Raw genomic sequence first — 24,378 nt, forward strand, 5'->3', positions numbered from 1 at the left:
AGAACTTGCCACCACAGAAATGTGAGGAAAATGCGTTTTTTTATAATGTTTTAGCTTTGCAAGGGATTCTGGGTAACAGAACCTGGTGGGAGGCAGTTGAGTCACCCCATCCTGAATTCCCCTGGGTGTCTAGTTTTCAGAAATATATAGGTTTGCTAGGTTTCCCTAGGTGCCGGCAGAGCTAGGGTTCCAAAACGAAAGGTAGGCACTTTGTCAAAAAAGGGCCCGTTTTCACTGCGAAATTGCAGTGCGAACACGTTGCGTTTTGCACTGTTTTCTGTCGCAGGCACTAGGCAGACCCAGGCAAGTGAGGTAACATTGTTTTTGGGAGACCTGGGGGAACACGGAGTGGGTGGAAATGTGTTGATCCATGCAGATTCCAGAACTTGCCACCACAGAAATGTGAGGAAAATGCGTTTTTTTTGGTCAATTCTTTAGCTTTGCAAGGGATTCTGGGTAACAGAACCTGGTGGGAGGCAGTTGAGTCACCCCATCTTGAATTCCCCTGGGTGTCTAGTTTTCAGAAATGTATAGGTTTGCTAGGTTTCCCTAGGTGCCGGCAGAGCTAGGGTTCAAAAACGAAAGGTAGGCACTTTGCCAAAAAAGGGCCCGTTTTCACTGCGAAATTGCGGTGCAAACACGTTGCGTTTTGTGTTGTTTCCTGTCGCAGGTACTAGGCAGACCCAGGCAAGTGAGGTACCATTTTTTTCGGGAGACCTGGGGGAACACGGGGTGGGCAGAAATATGTTGATCCACGCAGAATCCAGAACTTTCCACCACAGAAATGTGTGGAAAATGCATTTTTTTGTCACTTTTTTTAGCTTTGCAAGGGATTCTGGGTAACAGAACCTGGTGGGAGGCAGTTGAGTCACCCCATCCTGAATTCCCCTGGGTGTCTAAGTTTCAAAAATGTATAGGTTTGCTAGGTTTCCCTAGGTGCCGGCAGAGATAGGGTTCAAAAACGAAAGGTAGGCACTTTGCCAAAAAAGGGCCCGTTTTCACTGCGAAATTTCGGTGCGACCACATTGCGTTTTGCGCTGTTTCCTGTTGCAGGCACTAGGCAGACCCAGGCAAGTGAGGTACCATTTTTCTCGGGAGACCTGGGGAATGCTGGGTGGGTGGAAATGTGTTGATCCACGCAGATTCCAGAACTTTCCACCACAGAAATGTGAGGAAAATGCGTATTTTTCCCCAATTTTTTAGGTTTGCAAGGGATTCTGGGTAACAGAACCTGGTGGGGGCATTCGAGTCAACCCATCCTGAATTCCCCTGGGTGTCTACTTTTCAAACATGTGTAGGTTTGCTAGGTTTCCCTAGGTGCCGGCAGAGCTACGGTTCAAAAACTACAGGTAGGCACTTAGCCAAAAAAGGGCCAGTATTGACTACGAAATTGAGGTGCAACCACCTTGCGTTTTGCGCCGTTTCCTGTCGAAGGCACTAGGCAGACCCAGGCAAGTGAGGTACCATTTTTCTCATAAGACTTTGGGGAACGCGGGGTGGGTGGAAATCTAAAGATCCACGCAGATTCCAGAACTTTCCTGCACAGTAAAGAGAGGAAAATGCAAGTTTTCCCACATTTTTTAGGTTTGCAAGGGATTCTGGGTAACAGAACCTGGTGGGAGGCAGTCGAGTCACCCCATCCTGAATTTCCCTGGGTGCTTAGTTTTCAATAATGTATAGGTTTGCTAGGTTTCCCTAGGTGCCGGCAGAGCTAGAGTGCAAAAACTACAGCTAGGCACTTTGCCATAAAAGGGTCAATTTTTAACTGCACAATTGAGGTGTGACCACGTTGCATTTTGCGCCGTTTCCTGTCGCAGGCACAAGGCCGACCCACACAAGTGAGGTACCGTTTTTATCGGGAGACTTAGGGTAATTCAGATTTGTAAATCAACTGTTATTACCTATTGAGTTTTCATACATTTCTCCCTTCCCAATGAAAGACATTGTGTAAAAAAAAAATCTTTTTAAAAAATGACCAATAATTCTCATGCTAGTATGAGTATTCCCAATTTTGAAAATGTACAAATATATACTGTTTCTAAACTCTATAATTTGTACCAAATTCAGAAATACATAGGTGTCTTTCATACCAATTTTTCCATGTATACATTTTCCAAGAATAAGTGCTCTATACCCAGTAAATAATAAAATACCATTGAAAGTTGCTGCTCAGTTTTTGGCTCGGGGTTCGTCGGGTTCTTGCTGAAACTACAAGTCCTATATATCCCCACAACCAGGAAGGTCAAACGGATGGAACGGTATATTGCTTTTAAAGAGCTGTCAAAATTACAAGAAGTTATAGGTGAAAACGTTGAGACAAAAGGCTGTTGTTTTCAACTAATTTTCAATTATTCCAATATTTAAATGTTAGTTTCTATAAAGAAACCTTCATGGATTTAGACAAATGACCCCTTTCTGAATTCAGAATTTTGTCTACTTTTTGAAAATGTATAGCTTTCCAGGACCCATTATTGCTTTCAAACTCATTTCTACCATTTAACTGGAAGGAGGTTGAAAGCTCTAAAAATAGCAAAAATAGGCTATGTCCCAGAAAAATGCAAAAACTGTGTGAAAAATGTTGGTTCTCTGACAAAAGACTGTCATTCCCTAAAAGCTGAGAAAATGGAGATTTCAGCCCCACAAACCCTTTTTTGATAACATTTGCAGGGAAAAACCCAGAGGCTTTCATTTGCAGCCCGTTTTTCCAATTTTTCTGAAAAAAACTAGAATTTCACTGTATTTTGCTTAATTTCTGGGACCCCTCCAAGGGAATCCACATGATGTTGGAAGAAAAGGACGCAAATTTGGCGTGGATACCTTATGTGGTCAAAAAGTTACAGGGGCCTAAGCGCGCACTACCCAAAATCGCCAAAAAAAGGCTTAGCACAGGAGGGGAAAAGGCCTAGCAGCGAAGGGGTTAAGCATTTCTGCGTGTCTCTGCTGAATGTGGATTGACTGTCTGGATCTGAGAGGATGTGGGGGAGGTCTTGACCCAGGGAGGGGTTGAGATGGCACCAGGCTGACCTGCATCTGGAGAGTAGGCGGAGGAGAAATCCTGGGAGGTGAAGAGGACTGGGTTGCGCTATAAAACAATTGACCCATCTCCTGCTGAGTGATTAAGGCTCCAGACCCCCAGTATCAAAGGGAGAAAGCTGACACTGGGAGAGAGACACCCAGAACTGATTTAGGCAGGGATCAGGGACCCCTGAGCACAACGAACTTCAAAGACATTTAAGGGTATAAATATGAGAGCGGAGACCCCTAAACGTTGGAATAGAAATGGATTGAGACTGAAAAGGCTTGGACCCATTTTGTGATCAAGAGGAACCTCTGCTAAGGAAGGGACAACTTAAGAGACTGCTGGGAAGGACCGATCCTTGCTTCAGGATCTGGGGCTGGTCTGCAGTTTGCTGTTTTAGCCAAGGAAGTGGCTGTTGGGACTGCGCTTTGTGTGCTGGATCCCCCTTCTTGAAGAAGACTGTGCTTTGTGCTGTGTCTTGTTACCCCAAGGGCCCGAGGTGAGCTGGCTCCCTCTTTGGAAACACAGGAACATAAAAGTTTCTGGAGAGGTTTCAAGCGATGCAGTGGGCGTGTGCTGTGGCAGATTGAGACCCTTGGAAGGTGTGCCCTGTGATCTTGGACACACGGAGAAGTAAGACTCAGACGTGCTGGGTGCGTATCGTGGTGCACAGGAAGCGGTGAAGAGCACCCGGTAAACGTGTGATTCAGAGGTGAAGTGAGTCTCGGACGTGCAGGGTGCGTGTCATGATGCAACGCAGGTGCTGATTAAGTGGCCTGGTCAGCGTGTGCATCGGAGGTGAAGGGAGTCTCGGACGCCTGGTAAACGTGTGCATCTGAAGTGGATGGGGCCTCGGACACGCAGGGTGCATGTCGGGGTGCACCGGTGGCGCTGGTGAGGAGTGCCTGGTCATCACGTGCACCGGAGGAGAAGTGAGGCTCGGATATGGTGAGCGTGTCAGGGTGCGGCCGAAAGTGTTGGTAAAGAGCGCCTGGATATCGGGGCACCGGAGTTAGAGTAAGTCTCCGTGAAGCAGTGTGCCTGCTTTGGTGCAACCTGGGACTGTGGAGATGATCAGCTGATCATCGTGTGCACTGGAAGAAAGTGAGTCTCTGCAGGGCCCTGTGCGTGTCTTGGTGCAACTGAGACTGCAAGAAGGAGTGCCTGGTGAACGTGCACTCGGGTCGACGTGAAGTCCCATCAGCATTGTGTGTGCGGCTTTGTGCCAGAGGAGACCCGGAAGGTTGTGTAGTGAACGTGCACCTGGAATGACGTAATCTCAGAGGTGTGGGGTACGTGTGCCCTGCGGCCGCCTGAGACTTTCCTAACAGTCGCGGCCCGGACCGCCAGCCCCAGAGGAGCTGAGCTGCCAGGCCGAGCCGCTGAGGCCATGGAGAAAGTTCTGCATGGAAGACCCAGTTTGCTGAAGGTAGAGAGGAGAGTGGGGTCGCGCCCCCAGGTAACGTGGACCACTACCTGGGCGGGTGCGGGCTCAGAGGGACACTCTCTCGGCCTCTCAGTCCTTCGGGGGATGTGAGCCTTTGCTACGGCTCAGATTGGGGCCCGTACTGACCAAAGGAGTGGCAGTACTGGGGCCATAGTGAGAAGCTGTACTTTATGTCATCGTTGATACGTGTGGGGGCAACTGTTATCGAAGAGGCTGAATGTCATAATGCACATTGCCAATATTGCTGCGAGCGAACTGCTGGACTGTCTTATGACACCTGACATTATTTCTGCATAACGAAGTACACGATTGTAGCGCTACGCATGGCATTATTTCTCCATTGCAAAGTACAGGTTTGTAGCGGCCTGCATTGCATTATTCCTTCATAGCAAAGTACATGATTGTAGCTACGCATTGCATTATTCCTTAATTGCAAAGTACATGATTGTAGCGGTGCGCATTGCATTATTTCTCCCATTGCAAGGTACCGGGGTGTATTGTTACGCATTGTACTATTTCTTCTTTGCCCAGCACAGGATTGTATCATTATGCAGGGCACTATTGTTTGTCCATGGCAACCTGTGTCATTCTAGCATTGCGACCAGCATAGCATTTTGAAAGCGGTGGTTGGGATTTAGCAGCCAGCCCGAATGAATATTACCCTTTACTATATGTTGGCTTTTGTATTGTGTGGTCTGATCATATATCTTTTTATATAAAGTTTATACTCGTTTTATCAAGCTCGTGTGGAGTCCATTTGTGGTGTCACCAGTGGGTTGCTGTGAGTGTGGTTGCACATACTGTAGACTCGTGCCTTGGAGATAGGCCTGGCTGCTTGTGCCTAGCTACTAAGGGGGTGAGCAGGGCTATCTCAAAATGTGTCCTCACTTGGCCTAATGTTGAGTGAGGAGTCCCGGGTCTCACATTCGGTGACAGTGGTGCAGGACTAGGACTCCGGCTTCCAACATTTGGAGGCAGAGCAGTGGGATACAATCCTAACGTAACTGAAACGTGTGTGTGTAAAACCATTCACAGTAATTGGTGATCATCGTAAATTGATCGCAGACCACGACGCAACAACATATTGTTTTGAATTGTTGGTTCTATTGTTGAGTAACATTTAAACTACACATCATGTCTCAGGAGGGGAGCCAGATAGCCGGTGAGGCTGCGGCTGCAGAATTAGAGTTCAACATTGAGGCATTGTTTTCCTACAAGCTTAATCAGTTGAGGAAATTCTGCAGAGCTTTGGGATGTCCCGTGAAGGGTAGCGCCAAGAAGGAGGAGCTGCAAGTGGCCTTGAGGGCCTGATGGGAAGCCAAAGAGGCTCAGGATACGGGTGATGTTGAGGTGGATGAGGATGAACCAGGGAATGGATTTGGTCCACAGGATTTGCCTCTGGAGGAACCAGCTGCAGGGGCTAGTAGTAGCCATTCAGGGAGGCGTTTTTCACCAGAGGAGTTGGAGGAAAACCAAAGGGTCATTCTGCATGAGTTGGAGGTGTGAAAACTTTAAACTCAAACAGAGGAAAGCAGGAACGCTCACACGTTGGAAGAGAAACAAATTATCTTCACTCATAAGTTAAGCATGAGGGAACTGGACATTAAGGGTAGACATGCCGAGCCCAGTTTGAATGGTGGCAGCGCATCACCAGTGCCAGTAGGGAGGCTGTACATTCCCAAGGATTTAGTGCGAGGTTACCAGAGGGGTGATGACATTTATGCGTGGTTCGCGGCATATGAGATCGCACTAAGGATGAATGAGGTGCCTGAAAAGCATTGGGGTCGAGCCTATGGAAACACCTTGAGGCTTTGGGGAGGGACTTTCTATCACCTTTAGAGAGGGGGGTACCCTGAACTACGCCAACATGAGGGAGGCTTTATGCCTCCGTTATAGGCTCACTCCCGAACAATACCGGCAGAAGTTCAGGACCTCCAAGAAACTAGAATCCTGTACTTGGGTAGAATGTGTGAATGAGTACACACGGCCACTGGATGGTTGGATGCTGGGCAGCAAGGCCAATGATTTTAAGGGCTTATGCAATTTAATCAGCTGGGAGCACTTGAGTAGTCAGTGTGTTCCAGAGCTGCACCAGCATCTATTGGATAGTAAGCTGACTGATCTCTGTAAGCTTGCTGAGGAGGCGGACTGCTGGACTAGTACCCAGGTCCACAAGGGGATTGGGAGTACCAGTGCCAAGAGTATGCAGGGACCCCCACACAAGATGGGGGAGGACAAGGGTAACCATAAGGAGTCCTCTAAAGGGCCCCAAGGTAGTTCCCCCAAGAAAGGGTCCCAGACCCCCAAGGCCAAGTGGGCCTGGGCCGTCAAGGGCAAGAAGCAGCCCGAGGTCCCCCTACATGTTACTTCGGTAAAGAAGTGGGTCGTATTTCCCCTAAATGCCCCAAAAAGTCATCTGCACCCACTGGTGCTCCAACACCTGGTTTAGTGTGTGTAGCGTAGGGGGAGGAATTGAGTACTTGGAATGGGGAGGTGCAAGCAGTTATGACCCTGGTCTCCTTTGGAATTGAGAGATGGTCCAAGAAATCTCTCTGCCTGAGAACACTAAAAAGTACAGGCAGTGGGTGACCATCAATGGACGGAGGGTGGTGACTCTGAGGGACACCAGAGCCAGTTTGACATCAGTCAGGTGTCAGTGGGTGTCTGAAGAGCAAGTAATTCCAGGAAGGAGGTGGCGCGCCAGGCGCATTTGGAGATGTTGGGTCTACCTGAGTGGGCTTGTGTGACCACTTGGTCTATGGTAGCCAGTAAAGGTATTCAAGAGAACCTGGAGCCTGAAACAGTGGCCCAGGTGCCTGCCAGTAAGAGAAGAGGCAGGGGGTGTGGGAAACTGGCCTCCACAGTTCCCACAGTCCAGGAGGAGGCACCCTTTGAGGGGGATACCCTAGAGCCTACGGGGTAAAAAGTGGCTGAACTGGGGGACCATTTCGTGGTCAAGAGGGACCTCTGCTAAGAAAGGAACAACTGAAAAGGCTGCTGGGAAGGACCGACCCTTGCTTCTGGATCTGGGGCTGGACTGCAGTTTTCTGTTTTAACCAAGGAAGAGGCTGTTGGGACTGTGCCTTGTGCGCTGGGTCCCCCTGCTAGAAGAACACTGTGCTTTGTGCTGTGTCTTGTTACCCCAAGAGCCCGAGGTGAGCTGGCTCCCTGTTTGGAAATACAGCAACATAAAAGTTTCCGAAGAAGTTTCAAGCGACGTGGTGGGCGCATGTTGCGACAGCTTGAGATCCTCAGAATGTGTGCCCTGTGATCCTTTAAACAACCTAGATAATTTGATAGGGAGTCAAGTTTTATGGATCGAAACAAGGCGACACCGGATAAGTTGGTTTGTATAACAAAACATTCGACCATCAATCACAAGGTGAGACAGACCATCAACTCCCTTTGGTACTTGTTAAACATCGGAGAAAATGAGAATGCGATCCCCAAGCCACTCTTCGCTTTTCGAAGATATAAGAACCTTAGGAACCATCTGGTGTGTGTCAAATTGCTACCCCTAAGGAAATGCGTCAAACTGCTGTTCTGGAGTTGACTCCTATCAAGGGAAACCACCGCTGTGGTACCTGCCAAGCCTGTTCCTATGCTGTGGTAGGCAACCAATTGGTGATTGGCAATCGGACGATACAGCTGAACAAAATGAGTAATTGCCGTTCGTCCAATGTGGTGTATGTCATTCTGTGCCCATGCGGACTCCCATATGTTGGAGAAACGGGCCGCGAATGTCACTTCAGAATTGGAGAACATAAGTCAAATATAAGAAACCATAAAAATTGGTCTCCGCTGGTGCAACATTGGCTTAACAAAAAACATGATGAACTTGACCTTAAATGGTCCCTTCTGGAAAAAATACGTGCTGTCCCTGGGAAGAATACCACTTCCATAAGAAAGAAAAGGGAAGTCTTTTGGAATTTCTTGCTTGATGCTACAAACAAGGGGCTCAATGAACACTGTCCATAGGAAAACGTCATTTTATGCACGTCCCCTATGATTTCCATCTTAAGAAAGCAGATGAGGTCACAGAAAAGTTTGATACGTTTTATGTACTAGTGATCCCCTGCTTGTACCCACGGTTGAGGGCCTGGTCCTTGATGGTCGGCAGACAGGCGATTCATATAGACTCTGCTACATATATGTGTACGCGTCCCCCCGTGCCGTGCCTTGCTGTGCTAGTATGCGTACCCAGAGGCGATGTGGTTCCTCCCTGGGCCTTTGCGTTGAATCTTTTCTTCTGACCTCTGTCGATTTTTATCGTAAAAATGAGGTGAGGTTACAAAGGTGTGTTGATATATGGATGATCTTCCGCTTCTGCACTTTCCTGGGGGTTGATTTTTTTAAATATAGCGGGTAGGTTTTTGCAGATGAATTTGATGCACAGATGATTCTGTGTTTTGGTTTACTGCTTATTATTTGACTTATGGTTGTGTCTATGAGATGAATGGGCTTGCTATGCCCCGCCTTCCAGCCTACTCAACTTTTCCGATCCATTTCGTTCTTTGATACCATATGTCTTTTCAGACCTATCGGATCCAGTTCGGATCTTGCTTTTGACTTTTTGAAATGCCTTGCTTCCCGCCGTTTTATGATAGGCTGCTATCGAGGGGCGGGTCCCTTAAATCAAATCGGCTCGGTCGCCATTCACCTCCGGCGTTTTCTTCGCTGACATCCTGGTGCAGCCTGATGCGGACTCCATTTCGAAGAAATCTGTATAACTTTCAGGTATGACAATTTTGGACTATTCCTTTCTTTCTTCTTTCTGTTGGAGCGTGCGTCGCTCGATTTGTAACCTGATCCCTGTCCCATCTACTAAGGCCCTCGGGCTAACGAACTACGACCCGTACAGGCATAGGCCCCCTCCACTCCCCTATTTTGATCTTAGTGACACACCGGGCCCATATTTATTTGCTCCCCTGCTCTGGCCCGCATTCGTTAGAATCTTAAGATCTACACTCATTGTTTAATGGGGCCTCTTATTACCAACCTGCTAAATTCATTAGTATACGTTAAATCTCTATCCTGATGTTTCGCATTCTGCCTGTTTTCTTCGACAGTTTCGAACGGATATTTGTATCTTCTGTCGATTTGGATAACTGGATCACCATACGTATCCCTTCTAAACAACTAAGGTAATGAAAGTTTTTATGTGTCTATGCTACTACTCTATTGCGAACTGAGAGCGTGCTACCTAAGAGGGTGTGACTGAATTAATTGACTCTGCGGTCCGCAAACTTACTTGTCGAGCTATTTTAGTTGGGCGCGGGTCGATGCGGGCAGATCAGACGCTGGATATTTTGAAGATACTCTTCTGTCGAGGTATAGAAAAGTTTTATAATCCGACTAACTAAGGACCTCGACTGACTCTTCTGGAGTCAGAGGGTGCCTAGACTGAATGTCTCGACTATGTTCATATTTTTACAGAATCTGAATTTCTAACCTCCTGTGAAACTGGTCTGGGAATCTCAACCAGTTACAGTACCATTCTCGGAACCAGTACCGACGCTTGGGATACCATTTCTGCGGATAATCGCATCCCCCCTCCTGTTCACTATCAGTGTGTATATATAATTTCTTGTAAGAGATTATTTTGCTAAAGTTTAAATATCTTGTAATTTTTGGAACATAAATCTTATATTGAAGGGACCTTTTAGAGGTCCATAGGGATTAGAACCGTGACTGCATCTGGAGGGTCTTCTACTTTCATTCTTTCTCCCATTTCAGGCCCTCCTAACGGCACTTGTGGTGGTTCTCGTGCCCTTAGCCCACATCTTGTGTGCCAGCCCAATCCCTTTGGGATGATTGACGGCTGGCCGTGAATATATGGCCACGCTCCATACAGTGAATGATTGATCTGAAGTGCGAGGTGGGTATTGTTATGATTGCCCTTGCTGCTATCTTTACAGGCTGTATAGCAGCGGTGATCCATCGGACTTGATGTACGAACCCACTAGAGAGTGTACCACATATATGACCACTGGGGGAGGGTCCTGAATATTCTGTTTCATGTTTGAGGTTGGTGCAGGGTCTCTATATATTATGTATCATGCATTCTGTTTCGCTTTTGTATGTTGTCTTCAGTGTCCCGGTTACCATTTTCTCTTTTTTAATAGAAATTTTTGAAACTATGTGATCCGTTAGTACTAAGCTCACTGCTTATGACCAGATTTATTTGATGAGAAATATGTTTCTTATATATATTATATGATTGACTCAGATGATGTAATTGTAAATATGATGAAATAGATACTTAATGAAGTTTTAAATTATTGCAGATCTCTGCGGTTGTCCCCTTCCCTTCTACTGTGTGCCCTGATGAAGGTGTGACCCTTGATCCGGCCAAGCACCGAAACGCGCGGTGGCGCCTCAAGCTTGTCCTACTATTTTGTCATCTAGTTTCGGTTCTCTGTGAGACTATGTAGGACTGGATACATCGTTAACAACTGGCAACTTAAGTGTGATATGTATTGGATGTATGAAGAGTGTTTGAGTATGTGTGAGGTGGATATGACTGATTGAAGGGATGTGTGGGATCTAGGTTGAAAGATTTTACTTTATATTATGCTATTGCTATTATGTTTTGTTATAATTAAAAAATCCACATTTATGAAAAGATGGAATAAATAAGAAATGGTTTTTCATGACCCAACTATTTTGGTTATTATGATTCTTTTTTGGTCTTAGTGAGCTTAATACTGATGATACAATTTTTGGACTCTATGTTATGTTATGTTAGGTTGTCTTGTAAAGCGCATGGCTATCCCAGCAATGGGGCGTCCCAGCGCTGTAGACCACTGGGGAACCCGTCCTGGCTTTCCCTGGGAGATGATCCCTGCTGGGTATCTCCAAGGTGAAACCAGGCATCCCCAGTGTATGTGGGGGGCCGTAGTGGAGATGAGGCAAGCTAATGCCCAGAGTTACCGAGTGTGATCCCTGGTTAGAGTAGGCACCGAAGCGAGAATTATCGAGTCCGCTGACCCTGGTCCACGACCCTGCCTCGTCGGGAATTGAACCCTGGTCCCGGGCCGTCCTCTGCTTCCGGGTCTGCCGCCTCCAACTAGTGAGCCACACCACTCCACAGCCTCTTTTTATATATATAGGGGCAGACTGTCTTTTGTATTGAATTGCTCTTGATTCCCCTGCCCGTCGGCCCTTTATTTGTGCATTCAGGGGGCCCCTATTCTCATTGGTCCTTTTCCCAGCCCTGTGCTGTGGGGTTTTGTGTCCTGTTGTTGTGGAACCGTGGCCTTCCGTATAAAATTATGTGTACTTATAGATGTATGTTTTGAACATCTCTCCTTTCTCACTACTATCTATGTGCACTTATATCCACAGCCACAGGCTGAGATAAGCCCTCCATTTGGCTGTTGCAATATCGGGTGTTACGTTTGGTGTACCCCCTCCCCCTCAACCCCTCCTGTTTCTCGAAGATTATCTCACTTTTTCTCTCTACGATATTTATTCCTGATGGAGAGCATTAAGACATTCGGCTTCTCAGACGAGGATTTTGCACGGATGATAGGTGCATCTGATGGAGGCGATAAACAGTTCACCCTTGCCAAGGGAATTGAAGGTGAATGGAATAAACTCCTTAATTTGAAAAATAAATATATTAGAACAGAAGCTCATGCTAAATTTATGTTGGACTATTTGAAAGCTGGAACCATCCCGATTGGTCTGAGGGTCAGGAATATTCCTGGCCTTTTCATTGAAATTAGACATTTTTTTGAGAAGTGGGCTCTCATCTCCAATAGATGTTCTAGAAATTACATGATGTTGATAATCGAGACCGTCCGAGAGGTTCTTGCTATTTTGTCCAAAGAAATTGAGGAGCTGGAAGAAAAACTCAAAAAAGACAATCCTGTCAAGTTAGGAAAGAAAAAACTGGAAGATATTAGTCTTGAATTGGACTCGTTCTCGGAATATCTTCTTAAAAGCAAGACTGAGAAATTTAGAAAGGACATCAGGCTATTTTCACAGGAACGGGCGTATCCGTATCTGGCACCCCAGTTCTACTCCACCTCTGATGGAACCGATCGAACCCAGGGTCCCCCACGTTGGGGTAACCGAAGAGTCACCACCTTCTCTGACAAGACTGATTCAGATGGGGAAGGATCATCTAATTATGACCCTAATTATAACACCAACTATACGCCCCATCAAGATTCCTTTGACAGACCATCTGGACATGAACATTTTTTAGGGAATCGTAGGGGCAATTTGCGACCCAAAAACCAGACCCCCCAAGTGAGGGCATTCCATCAGGGTCAGGGGCGACCACAAAGATACATTCAAACAAGACAAAACCAATACTGGAGAACCTGAGTACTATCCCAGTATTCAAGTTGTCGGATACATCTATTTCCTCGGACTCCCTGACCTTACTTTCCAGGGGACTCACGTTTGTACCCACCATTGGATTTGATCGGTTTGAATTTATGAAGGATCTTCATTCTTTCTTCAGGAAGATACGCCTTAAAAAGTTCTTCCTTACTCGACCGTCTCTAGATGGGCCCGAAAACCTATCGGGTTTGAAACCTCCTTCCAACTTCACTCCCAGTCTTGATACTTTAGGACCAGAGGTAGGAATCTTCGAAAAAGCAGTATCTGAAAAAATGGATAAAATCATCAAATTTGTACCCAGACCCAATAATAATCTCCTCATTGGAGAACATTTGGTGTTAAAAAGCTTGCAAGAGGATCAACATTTAACAATCAAACCGTGTGACAAGGGCGGTGGCATTGTCGTTTTCAATACCCCTACCTATGTCACCAAAATGACTACCCTACTCTCCTCGACTAGACACTACAGACGAGTCACCAGATGTCCAGAGGAGTCTTTAAAACAACGGATTTTAGCTCTAGTGAGGAACGCAGTAGATGATGGATATATCTGCACTAAGGAGGCGGAATATCTGACCCCTACTTACACCTGTATGCCCATCATCTATGGTTTACCGAAAACTCACAAAAATGTTCTGTACCATCCAATGAGACCGATCGTATCGACGATCGGGTTAGCCACTGAGCCACTTTCGAAATATGCTGACAGTTTCTAAAACCCCTGGTGAGCAAATTACGGTCCTTTGTCAAGGACACTGGACACTTTATATCGAAGGTGGAAAAAATGACGTTTGATAGTGACAGGGAACTGCTAGTGACCATGGACCTGGAATCGCTTTACACTATCATCCCACAAGATGGAGCGATCCAGGTCCTGGAAGAAATCTTGTCCACCCAAAGCGGGCTCTCCTACGCTCCACTCATCGTTGAATGTCTAAAAATTGTTTTATGTGAAAACTACTTTGAATTCAACAATGAATTTTTTCATCAAATTCAAGGCGTGAGCAAGGGGGCATCTTGTGCCCCCAGTGTTGCTTGCCTTTATATGGGCAATTTTGAAGATCATAACATCTACAATGAGATGGCACCATTTTTTTAAAACGTCCGAGCCTGGTCTCGCTTCATCGACGATATTTTTTCGTCTGGGAGGGCGACCCGACATCCCTGAATGAATTTGTGATGTGGATCAATGCTGCCGATCCCAATTTGAGATTTACAGCGAACTCCAGTTGTACCAAGATCGAATTTCTGGACGTTTGGGTCGAACATGCCAACAACGAACTTTTGGTTTACTTATATGTAAAACCTACGGCCAGAAATACCCTACTCCAATATGGGAGTTACCATCCCCGCTGCCAGAGGGATGGAATCCCGAAGGAACTGTTCTGAAATGAAGGACTTCCTACTTCAGGCAGATATCTTGAAAGATAAACTGGCCGAACGTGGATACCCTCATCAACTTATTCGAGACTCCTTTAAACGAGCTAGATACTTTGATAGGGAGTCAATGTTTCTGGATCGAAACAAGCTGACACTGGATAAGTTGGTTTGCATAAAAAAACATTTGACCATCAATCACAAGGTGAGACAGACCATCAACTCCCTTTGGTACTTGTTAAACATTGGAGAAAATGAGAACGCGATCCCCAAGTCACTCTTCGCTTTTCGAAGAAATAAGAACCTTAGGAACCATCTGGTGTGTGGCAAATTGCCTACCCCTAACGAAATGTGTCAAACTGCTGTTCTGGGGTTGGCTCCTATCAAGGGAAACCACCGCTGTGGTACCTGCCAAGCCTGTTCCCATGCTGTGGTAGGCAACCAATTGGTGATTGGCAATCGGACGATACAGCTGAACGAAATGAGTAATTGCCGTTCGTCCAATGTGGTGTATGTCATTCTGTGCCCATGCGAACTCCCATATGTTGGAGAAACGGGCCGCGAATGTCGCATCAGAATTGGAGAACATAAGTCCAACATAAGAAACCATAAAAATGGGACTCCGCTGGTGCAACATTGGCTTAACAAAAAACATGATGAACTTGACCTTACATGGTCCATCTGGAAAGAAAACGTGCTGTCCCAGGGAAGGATACCACTTCCATTAGAAAGAAAAGGGAAGTCTTTTGGATTTTCTTGCATGATGACACAAAAAGGGGCTCAATGAACACTGTTCATGGGAAAACGCCATTTTATGAACATCCCCCATGATTTCCATCTTAAGAAAGCAGATGAGGTCACAGAAAAGTTTGATACGTTTTATGTACTAGTGATCCCCTGATTGTACCCGCAGTTGTGGGCCTGGTCTTTGATGGTCGGCAGACAGGCGATTCATATAGACTATGTGTACGTGTCCCCCCGTGCCGTGCATTGCTGGGCTAGTGTGCATACCCAGAGGCGATGTGGTTCCTCCCTGGGCCTTTGCGTTGAATCTTTTCTTCTGACCTCTGTCGATTTTTTACGTAAAAATGAGGTGAGGTTAGAAAGGTGTGTTGATAAATGGATGATCTTCCGCTTCTGCACTTTCCTGGGGGTTGATTTTTTTAAATATAGCGGGTAGGTTTTTGCGGATGAATTTGATACCCAGATGATTCTGTGTTTTGCTTTACTGCTAATTATTTGACTTATGGTTGTGTCTATGAGATGAATGGGCTTGCTATGCCCCGCCTTCCAGCCTACCCAACTTTTCCGATCCATTTCGTTCTTTGATACAATATGTCTTTTCAGACCTATCGGATCCAGTTCGGATCTTGCTTTTGACTTTTTGAAATGCCTTGCTTCCCGCCGTTTTATGATAGCCTGCTATCGAGGGGCGGGTCCCTTAAATCAAATCGGCTCGGTCGCCTTTCACCTCCGGCGTTTTCTTCGCTTACATCCTGGTGCAGCCTGATGCGGACTACGTTTTGAAGAAATCTGTATAACTTTCGGGTATGACGAATTTGGACTATTCCTTTCTTTCTTCTTTCTGTTTGTGCGCGCGTCGCTCGATTTGTAACCTGATCCCTGTCCCATCTACTAAGGCCCTCGGGCTAACGAACTACGGCCCGTACAGGCATAGGCCCCCTCCACTCCCCTATTTTGATCTAAGTGACACACCGGGCCCATATTTATTTGCTCCCCTGCTCTGGCCCGCATTCGTTAGAATCTTAAGATCTACACTCATTGTTTAATGGGGCCTCTTATTACCAACCTGCTAAATTCATTACTATACGTTAAATCTCTATCCTGATGTTTTGCATTCTGCCTGTTTTCTTCGACAGTTTCGAACAGATATTTGTATCCTCTGTCGATTTGGATAACTGGATCACCATACGTATCCCTTCTAAACAACTAATGTAATGAGATTTTTTATGTGTCTATGCTACTACTCTATTGCGAACTGAGAGCGTGGTACCTAAGAGGGTGTGACTGAATTAATTGACTCTGCGGTCCGCAAACCTACTTGTCGAGCTATTTTAGTTGGGCGCGGGTCGATGCGGGCAGATCAGACGCCGGATATTTTGAAGATACTCTTCTGTCGAGGTCTAGAAAAGTTTTAGAATCCGACTAACTAAGGACCTCGACTGACTCTTCTGGAGTCAGAGGGTGCCTAGACTGAATGTTCCGACTATGTTCATATTTTTACAGAATCGGAATTTCTAACCTCTTGTGAAACTGGTCTGGGAATCTCAACCAGTTACAGTACCAGTACAGACGCTTGGGATACCATTTCCGCGGATAATCGCATCCCCCCCCCCCTGTTCACTATCAGGGGTGAGTATCTTGTAATTTTTGGAACATAAATCTTATATTGAAGGGACCTTTTAGAGGTCCATAGGGATTAGAACGGTGACTGCATCTGGAGGTTCTTCTACTTTCATTCTTTCTCCCATTTCAGGCCCTCCTAACGGCACTTGTGGTGGTTCTCGTGCCATTAGCCCGCGTCTTGTGTGCCAGCCCAATTCCTTTGGGATAATTGACGGCTGGCCGTGAATATATGGCCGACCTCCATACAGTGAATGATTGATCTGAAGTGCGAGGTGGGTATTCTTATGATTGCCATTACTGCTATCTTTACAGGCTGTATAGCAGCGGTGATCCATCGGACTTGATGTACGAACCCACTAGAGAGTGTACCACATATATGACCACAGGGGAGGGTCCTGAATATTCTGTTTCATGTTTGAGGTTGGTGCAGGGTCTCTATATATTATGTATCATGCATTCTGTTTTGCTTTTGTATGTTGCCTTCAGTGTCTCGGTTCCCATTTTCTCTTTTTTAATAGTAATTTTTGAAACTATGTGATCCGTTCACTGCTTATGACCAGATTTATTGTGATGAGAAATATGTTTGTTATATGTATTATATGATTGACTCAGATGATGTAATTGTAAATATGATGAAATAGATACTTAATGAAATTTTTAATTATTGCAGATGTCTGCGGTTGTCCCCTTCTCTTCTACTGTGTGCCCTGATGAAGGTGTGGCCCTTGATCCGGCCAAGCACAGAAACGCGCGTTGGCGCCTCAAGCTTTTCCTACTATTTTGTCATCTAGTCTCGGTTCTCCGTGAGACTATGTAGGACTGGATACATCGTTAACAACTGGCAACTTAAGTGTGATATGTATTGGATGTATGAAGAGTGTTTGAGTATGTGTGAGGTGGATATGACTGATTGAAGGGATGTGTGGGATCTAGGTTGAATGATTTGACTTTATAATATTCTATTGCTATTATGTTTTGTTATAATTAAAAAAATCCACATTTATGAAAAGATGGAATGAATAAGAAATGGTTTTTCATGACCCAACTATTTTGGTTATTATGATTCTTTTTTACGTCTTAGTGAGCTTAATACTGATGATACAATTTTGGGATTTTATGTGAGCCTCTTTTTGGTGTTGGATTTACCTTCCCTAGTGTCCGCACAGACTGAAGTTGGAATAGTAAATTATACTATTCCAAGATCCAGCGCCCCCTCCGAAAGTCGTTGTTACGACTTGCGGAGTAATGGAATGCGGAATCACAATGTGGTCGCGATAACGACCGCGTTGTGATTCCATGCAGGAAGAAAGACTGCGGGACAAAGAGGTATATTCATTTGTACTATAACATGTGCCCACAGACCCAGAATGGTTAGAAGCCCTTTTATACATCAGCCCCCTTTTCTAGCAGATCAGTATTGAAAGCAGATCAACTGCTAAACACCCCAGGCGTTAAAAGTTCAGTGTAAGCTGTAGTGACAGCTACTTGCAAAAAGAGAGTTGTCATCGTACATATGGGATAGTCGTGAAAACATGAGACAAGATTTTCTGTATACCAACATAATTCATATCAGCAAAGTTGCCAATTGTTTCAGGGGATATCTTCAGCGTATAGTGGCTCTTTACACAATTGCACTTTACTGCTGGGGTCATTGAGCTCATAGGTATAATGTTAACAGCAAAATGGATGGTCCCCGAATATAATGTGATGTCTATTAAAAGGCCAGGATGCCTTAAATTAAGACATTTGGCATCAGGATATTTGACAGCTATGACTGTCCACAAAGCACCCGTACCACTATAATATCACCAGACAAAAAGTGCAGAAAAGCAGTGGTAAGCCTAATTAAATCAATCAATGTTGAGGTGCCTTAGAATGTAGATATACAAACAAACCTGCAGCAATTCAAAATTGTAAAGGTTTCATAAGGTACAAATCTGTCGGCAGGGTTGACCACCCCTACTATGTCATAATATTCAGTAACGAGTTGGAAGGAGTAGATGAATGATCTTCAACTTTGCCCAGGAATTTATTTATTAAAATATCTGAATATAACACTTTTACTTTTTTAATGTATTATTCATTCCATAAACCAGACATTATGAGAGAGGTAATGAGATGTGCAAGAGGGTACTTAGATGTGAGTTAGAGTGCACTATGCAGACTTTCTATTCCATAAGTCCATTGGACAGACTCCCAATGGAAAGATACTACACATCCTGCATTACTGCTCCATTCCGTCATATATGTGCTTCAAAACAATCACTGCTAAAAAGTAGCATGTTTTGTACACACTGAAAAAAACTGTTTTGTCTATTTTGGGGGTTGGGGGCTGAATAAACACAGATAAACACTCATTTTATAAGGTTTGGAAAATGTTGTGTGTTTGATGTAACACCTTAAGTGGCCATGGGTATGTCCAGACATGGGTCCCTTGCTCACTGTGCCACTGGAACAAGCTGTACCCAACTGATGAGCCGCAATTAGGGCTTAACCGGTCTTGGCTTGCTTGTGTAGTGGTTCAGAGAGGACCTGACCTGGCAGTTTGAGGTGGTCTGTTCCTATTGGAGAAGGGTCAGGTCTGATTTGCATATGACTGGGTCTAATCTGAGGTGGAATGGTGGGCAAAAGAATGATGGGTTTGAATGCTAACCTGAGCGATTGCCAGTGGTAAGACAAATTGCAAGCATTACTCCCTTCACCTTTTGTGTGTTTGAAGCGCTCTCACACTCCTACATAATAGCAGTCACACATTACGGAAAACACTCACTTCCTTCACAGATATGAAATCTCACACTACTGACAGCAATCCCGCTCCTCTCAGAGTAACATTCAGACACTACCAATAACATTCTTACAATCCTCATAAACAAGCAATCACACATTACTTACAGATAAGCAGTCTCACACTGCCACAGGCACTCTCAAACACCTCACGAACTAGGAAGCTCCCTCTAGAGACAACTCTCTCACTCCCCTCACAGAGTAGCTGTCTCAGACAGTTGAAAGCATTCTAATACCTCATACACTAACATCACACACTAATGATAACACTCACATCCCTCATAGACTAATATTCACACTACAGACGGCACACTCACACCCCTCAATAGAAGACTTGTGATACTGATAGCACTCACACCCCTCACAAACAAGTAGTCTTTGGGTCCGATTGTGACATTGGTGGTGCAGCGCCGGGTCTGCCCTGCCCTGTACCAAAAAAGCCATGGTCAGACAGCCCAACAAATTAGGAGTTTCCTCCAGTCTGCCAGGTTTTGTTTTTGACGTTTCCACGTGGTGCCCTGAAAAAGGGGCATCGCAATGGGAAGGGCAAAACGGCAAAACCGGTTCCTGCACGGCATGGGTGGTAATGTCCATGCCTTGGAGGAACTGGTGTGCATGCACACATAGCAGGAGGAACCAGGGGACCCTGTGGGGCCTCCTTTGTTTCCTCTCCACCACAATTTTCATGGCGGTGGAACCGTCATGAAAACTGTGGCAGAGAGGAAACTTTTTATATGCTTGACAGGACTTATTGCAGGACTTATTGCCTCCTGAATGCCGCACATCACCAGGGAACCGCTGTTCCTTGGTGGCTGCAGCAGGCCTGTGGCAGTCCCACCACCCAACTCATGATAGGGTGATCAGGATACATCCAGTGTCGTGCCACCGCGAGTCTGGCGGTCCACGGACCACCAGACTCGTAATTGGGGCCTTAGTCTACTGATGAGCAGCCTCATGCCCCTCATGATGTAGCAGTCACACTACAGAGAGCACTTTCACACTCCTCACAGTCTAGCAGCCTCACACTATCAGAAGCCTCTCTGACACCCCGAGTGGTAGTCTCTTATACCTTCTACAAACTATCAGGAAGACACTAGTCATCCTTCACATACTCCTCACACAGTAATATTCACAGTACAGTCAGCACTCTGACATCCCTCACACACTAGCAGTTATACACCACTGGAAGCACTCTCACATCACCCATGGACTAGCGGTCTTACACTTCTGACAGCCCTCTTACATGCCTCCCACTAGTAGGCTCACACTAGTGACTGTACATGCAAACTCTTAATATGCTAAAAGTCTCACATTGCCTACAGCAGTGTTACATCTTTAACAGACCAGCAGTCATACAAAACTAAACACGCGCGCACCTCTCACAACTCTCACCACTTTCACAGACCACCAGCAAACCCAGTAGGTTCTGCTTCTAACTTAAAGTGCCACTTCAATGACTGGAGAGTTTCTATGTATAGTATTGTAGATGGGTGAGTGGGTGAATGCAACAAGGAGAAAAATATCATGTAACAAAACTATTGTTTCTAAAATATCGAGGACCAAAATATCGAGAAGGTAAGAGCACATAGGTAAGTATAGATTTACTATTCTTAATTCCACATCTATGTACCTTGAACATATACATATTGTGATGGTGTATTTGTGTGGAGGTAAGTATCGTAGCACTCTGCATACCCATAGAAACTTACCTTCACAATATTTTGGTACCTCTATATTTCTGTATCAATATTACATTCACATAATATTTTTCCTTCAATATTGTGATCAAACAAAAAGTGATTGAGTGCATGCATGGCGGATGAGTGAATGCATACCTGGAAGCATCTAGACACCTTCAGTTGTAAGCCAGATCGATTCCCTTCGCAGCCTGGCATCTTCCCCAAAAGTTTTGCAAAAACCATGAATAAAATTAACCGAATAGGCTGGAGGCCAACACAAGACTGATTTGCTTTACTTGGTATATCATGAAGTGACTGCTTATCCTGTCTATTTGTAGTAGTGGGCCTCAGCAAGGCCTACCAGTGCTAGGGGTCACTTCCCTGTACAGAGTCCTCAGACTATAGAATAGAAGTTGGGACAGAAACTGGAATAGAAATTACAAGATTTATTAAACCTCATGAGGTGGAACTACATTCACACAACACCCTTCGGTAGTGTATGAAGTAGCACCCTGAATGGAAGGAGCTTGGTCCTTTTATACCCACACAGGGTCTCAAATGAAGGCGGTACAAGTACAAAATGCTGGTTTTAGGTACATATATGGTCATACAGAAAATGTCAACAAGTGAGAGGAGCTAACAGTTGCTAATTCTGGTGAACACATCCTGACAGTCACAGACTAGGGACAGCTACAAGGACAGCTGCAAGCTCAACTGAGCATGTGCGAAGCAGAAGAAGCTAAATATAACCTGTCTCTAGGCAGAATACATGAGCAGTTAACAGAAAGGTAGGACAGAGCACATGGTTAACACGAGGTGGCACATGGCAAACAAGATGGCTACCAGAAATACAAAATGGATTCCACAAAACGGGCAAGATAGCCTCTAAATACAGGATGGCTTCTGCTAACGCTATCCCGATCGCTGCCAATTTACAACAGACAACCCTTTTAGCGTTAGCTCAAGACATTCGTTTATCTGGGGTAATCTAGATATGCATCCTGTACATCGATGCTCATTAGTTCAGTGATCTCTTTAGTTAGTTTTTGTTGGGCTTTCATTTCTGCAACATTTCTTTTGGCAGGTGTACAAGCAGTAATGCAAATAGAGCAAAGCATGGGACTACATTGTATACATAAACAGCATGTAAATAGTATCACCAATAGTATACATAGAACAGTCAGTAGCTTCCAGCCCCAAATGATAAAGAGTGTCCATATCCAGTTTGAAAATGTCCATGTACTAGTCTCTGGGTGAATTTCTGCAACAATCTTATGCAGTTTAGAAATTGCATCGTATACTGAAGGCGAGTGATCCTGAATGAAGACAGCTGCTGCCAATGATGCGGCATGCACCACCTTGAATAACATCTAATACCATGCGATTCTGGAGTGACACAATCCTCGCAACTTGCAGCTCCTCTGTAATGTTCCCAAGTGCCATAGCTGTTTGATTGGTGACAGCTTCCACAACACGAGTCAATCGCCTTATCTTTCTGCTATTCAATGCAGCACCCACAAAGAAGAACAATCCTAAGTTAAAATGGACGTATTGTTGTAGAGCAGTGTCAGTTGATCGACTTCGCCCATACTTATTGTTCTCTTATTTCGGTTCATAGAGATATCATTATAAAGTTTAAAGTCTCTGTGATAAGATGCAGGTGCCAGAAACACAGGGGGCAATAGAAAGGATACATAGCAAATCCTTGACCACCCAATAGGTAGTTGATAATATCCCTTATTGCCACACACAGAGTAAGTATTATGCGAGGCTGTAAAACTGCTATTATTGGCACCTTCAATAGTCAGTACCACTATACACTCACTCCTTCCTAATAGAATTCTCCCAACACTACTAATACACAAATCTGCTTTAGCTCTAGTAACAGAAATCACAAATAGTCCATTAGTCTTAATAGCTCTCATATTCGTGAAGACATATGGTGTCGAAATATTGTCAAGTTGATACTCTTCCCATTCCCATTTAGTCCCTTTAGCTTGTGGATAACCTTCTTTATCTTGGTAGCATACTTTATTAAGGTGGAAGTTAATCCCACCTACTGAAGGCTTTCCAGATGCAAACAAAAGTGCATACCAAGCTTGACATGAACCATTATGGGAAAACGGCAGAGGAATAAAAGGTGTTCCTCCCTTTTTCTGGTGAGCTGGTATCATCCCACACACGCAACAGTTGGTGGTATTCGTGGCATTATGTGTATCATGTAACATTCGAATGAAAGTGTTGTTTAAGTAGAATTGTCGATGCTTCTGCTCGTGATAGGGAAGCGTGAAGTAGTGATGTTCCATTGGTACTGTAGTAGTGGCAACAAAAAGCTGTTGAGCAGGAGCCACTTTCTCAACAAACCAGGTGATTATTGCCATAGCCACCAGAGCAACAACAAACCCTACAGCACAAATGATTATTTTGTTATGCATTTTAGCAACAGCGATAATTGATCTTTCTACAAACTCGTTGAAACAATCGTTGGAGCTCTTATCCCTGGGCAGCCGTTGATTTCTTCACCACGGGCCAAGACGGGTGTCACTACACTACTAACCCCCCCCCCCTTGCCACATCGGCGTTCCATTTCACTAACCCAGGGCGGTAGCTCAACCAGTCTTTTTCGGCAAAGCGGATTCTTTCCTTGGTCTCATCTGATCTCGGGATTCTCCAGCGATCGTGTGGTCCGGGAAGACTTCCTCAGATTCATCAGGTGGGTTGGCTTGGTTTTTCTCCGTATCAGGATCTCTCGATGATCAGTTAGCACAGCAGGTTGCACCAAGGCAGGCGACACACGCTTACAGTGTGTGCTGTGGACCCAGTTCTTCCGGTTCGTCACTCGAACTGCAGTCCTTGTCGCAAGGAGCACTTGCTTTGGTCCTCGCCACCTCGGCTCCAAGCTGTTCGATCTGTCGAAGACCTTGACCATCACGTGGTCGCCAGGGCGGAGTTTATGGGCCTCACTTGTAGACCTGTCAGGAAGAGCTTCTCGAACCTGTTTATGAATAGAGATCAAACTGTCGGTTAACTGTGCCAAATGATCATTCATCAGAACACATGGAACATCATATATGGGGCGTGGCTTAGGAACTCCCCAAATGTTCATTGGTCTCACAAAGACCACTTCATATGGGGTAAGGCCGGATCGTGAGTGTGGTATCGATCTAATGGACAACAATGCCAAGGGTAGGGAATCTTGCCACTTCAAAGACCAGGAAGCCAGTATTTTCGCCAACTTCAATTTAAAGTAGCGTTGTACCTCTCTACTAATCCTGCTGATTGCAGGTGGAAGACTGCATGGAATTTCTGCTTGATCCCTAATCCTTTCAGGACAGGCTCAACAACTTGCC

The 24,378-nt window shown here is 45.2% G+C and overlaps 1 protein-coding gene across 5 annotated transcripts in view; it reads left to right on the plus strand.

The window, feature by feature from the left end:
* The window catches only part of LOC144767544 (uncharacterized), a 360,042-nt gene extending 342,474 nt beyond the window's left edge, over positions 1 to 17,568 (plus strand). For all 5 annotated transcript variants that reach the window (XR_013598250.1, XR_013598252.1, XR_013598251.1 and 2 more), the window contains one exon: positions 17,236 to 17,568. Coding sequence is in view for 1 of the 5 variants with exons in the window: in XM_078650962.1 (XP_078507088.1) it covers positions 17,236 to 17,382 (147 nt within the window). In the remaining 4 variants the exon portion in view is untranslated. The remainder of the gene's footprint in view (positions 1 to 17,235) is intronic.
* Positions 17,569 to 24,378: the final 6,810 nt, after the last annotated feature.

Source organism: Lissotriton helveticus, chromosome 7, assembly GCF_964261635.1.
Source record: "Lissotriton helveticus chromosome 7, aLisHel1.1, whole genome shotgun sequence".
Lineage (NCBI taxonomy): Eukaryota > Metazoa > Chordata > Amphibia > Caudata > Salamandridae > Lissotriton > Lissotriton helveticus.